The sequence below is a fragment of the Lynx rufus genome, unplaced genomic scaffold, assembly GCF_022079265.1.
Source record: "Lynx rufus isolate CCGP_SWC_20201006 ecotype Redwood Valley unplaced genomic scaffold, mLynRuf1.p SCAF_10, whole genome shotgun sequence".
Lineage (NCBI taxonomy): Eukaryota > Metazoa > Chordata > Mammalia > Carnivora > Felidae > Lynx > Lynx rufus.
This window is the reverse complement of record NW_025814824.1, coordinates 62,024,430-62,025,860: the sequence shown is the minus strand read 5'-3', so window position 1 is coordinate 62,025,860 and position 1,431 is coordinate 62,024,430. Positions and strand designations below refer to the sequence as shown.

General features: G+C 35.5%; 1 protein-coding gene across 1 annotated transcript; it reads right to left on the bottom strand.

Moving 5' to 3' along the window:
- Positions 1 to 809: 809 nt before the first annotated feature.
- LOC124526206 (thymosin beta-4, Y-chromosomal-like) lies at positions 810 to 944 on the bottom strand. Its single transcript, XM_047099025.1, has one exon. The coding sequence runs from the start codon at positions 942 to 944 to the stop codon at positions 810 to 812; it is 135 nt and encodes a 44-aa protein (XP_046954981.1).
- Positions 945 to 1,431: the final 487 nt, after the last annotated feature.

Here is a 1,431-nt window from a genome sequence, read left to right as displayed (position 1 = left end):
CAATATATCTGTTAGATTCATCTGGTCCAATGTGTCACTCAAAGCCACTCTTTTCTTGTTGATTTTCTGTTTGAATGATCTATCCATTGATGAAAGGGGAGTGTTAAGTTCTCTACTATTATTGTATTTCTATCAATTATTTTCTTCATATTTGTTAAAAAATGCCTTATGTATTTGGGTGTCACTATGTTGGGTGCATAAATATTTACAATTGTTATATCTTCTTGTTGGATTGTTCCCTTTATGATTATGTAGTGTTCTTCTTTGTCTCTTGTTATAGTCTTTGTTTTAGTCTATTTTGCCTGATATAAGTTTGCTACATTGGCTTTCTATACACTTCCATTTGCATGATAAGTGCTTTTTCCATCCCTTCACTTTCAATCTGCATGTGTCTTTTTTTTTTCAGGTTTTAAAACTTTTTATTTGCACATTCAAAAAATTGTATATTCCAATAATTAAAGTTGTTTGAACAAAAAAATGGTTCTGTGATTAAACTGCAAATTACAGCTTGTAGGACAACTTGGGCCAGCTTGGTTTTTACTCTAGATTTCACTCTTGTACCACCCAGCTTCTCTCTTCACCAGCATGCAAGTTCTTTCCCTTCCCAGCCAGCCAGACAAGCAGAAGGGAGAGGTGGGCACTGCCCTTGTTGTCAGTATTTCTTGATTCTTTGATGTAAAAAGGGGCATCACAGTCATTTAAACTTGATCCAACCTCTTTGCATCTTACAAAGTTAAACAGCTGAAAAAAGTAAAATAAGAAGGCAATGCTTGTGGAATGTACAGTGCATATTGACTGTGCCTGCCTCATTATGATTTGCCTGCTTGCTTTTCCTGTTCAGTTGTTTCTTTTGAAGTCATTGGATTTTTCTTTTGTGTTTCTGTCTTCTTCAGTTGCAACTTATTGAATTTCTCAATCTCAGCCATAATGGGTTTGTCAAACATGGTTTCGGGAGAAAGGAATGAGGTGTGGGAGTGAGCGAAGTCCTGTCTGCACAGTGGCTGCTGCATGAGTACCAGTCTGCATGTGTCTGCATCTCTCGTAGGCAGCATATGGATGGGTCTTTCTTTTTTTATCAATTCCATCACCCCATGTCTCTTGAATGGAGGACTTAGTACATTTATATTCAAAGTAGTCATTGACAGGTATGTACTTATTGCCATTTAGTTACTTTTTAATGGTTGTTTTCGTAGTTCTTTTCTATTCCTTTCTTCTCTTGCTTTCTTCCCTCATGGTTTGCTGGCTTTCTTTAGTGATATACTTGGATTCCTTTTTTTAAAAAAAATTTGCATATCTACTATCAGTTTTTTGATTTGTGATTACCTTTAGGTTTATATGAAACATCTTGTGCATATAATAGCCTATTAGTCCATTCTAAAAGCACTACATTTTTACTTCTACCTCCCCATGTTTTATGTATATAGTGCCATA

Excerpts from the sequence above, each read along its gene's own strand:
- LOC124526206 (XM_047099025.1), bottom strand. The coding sequence starts at position 944 with ATGTTTGACAAACCCATTATGGCTGAGATTGAGAAATTCAATAAGTTG.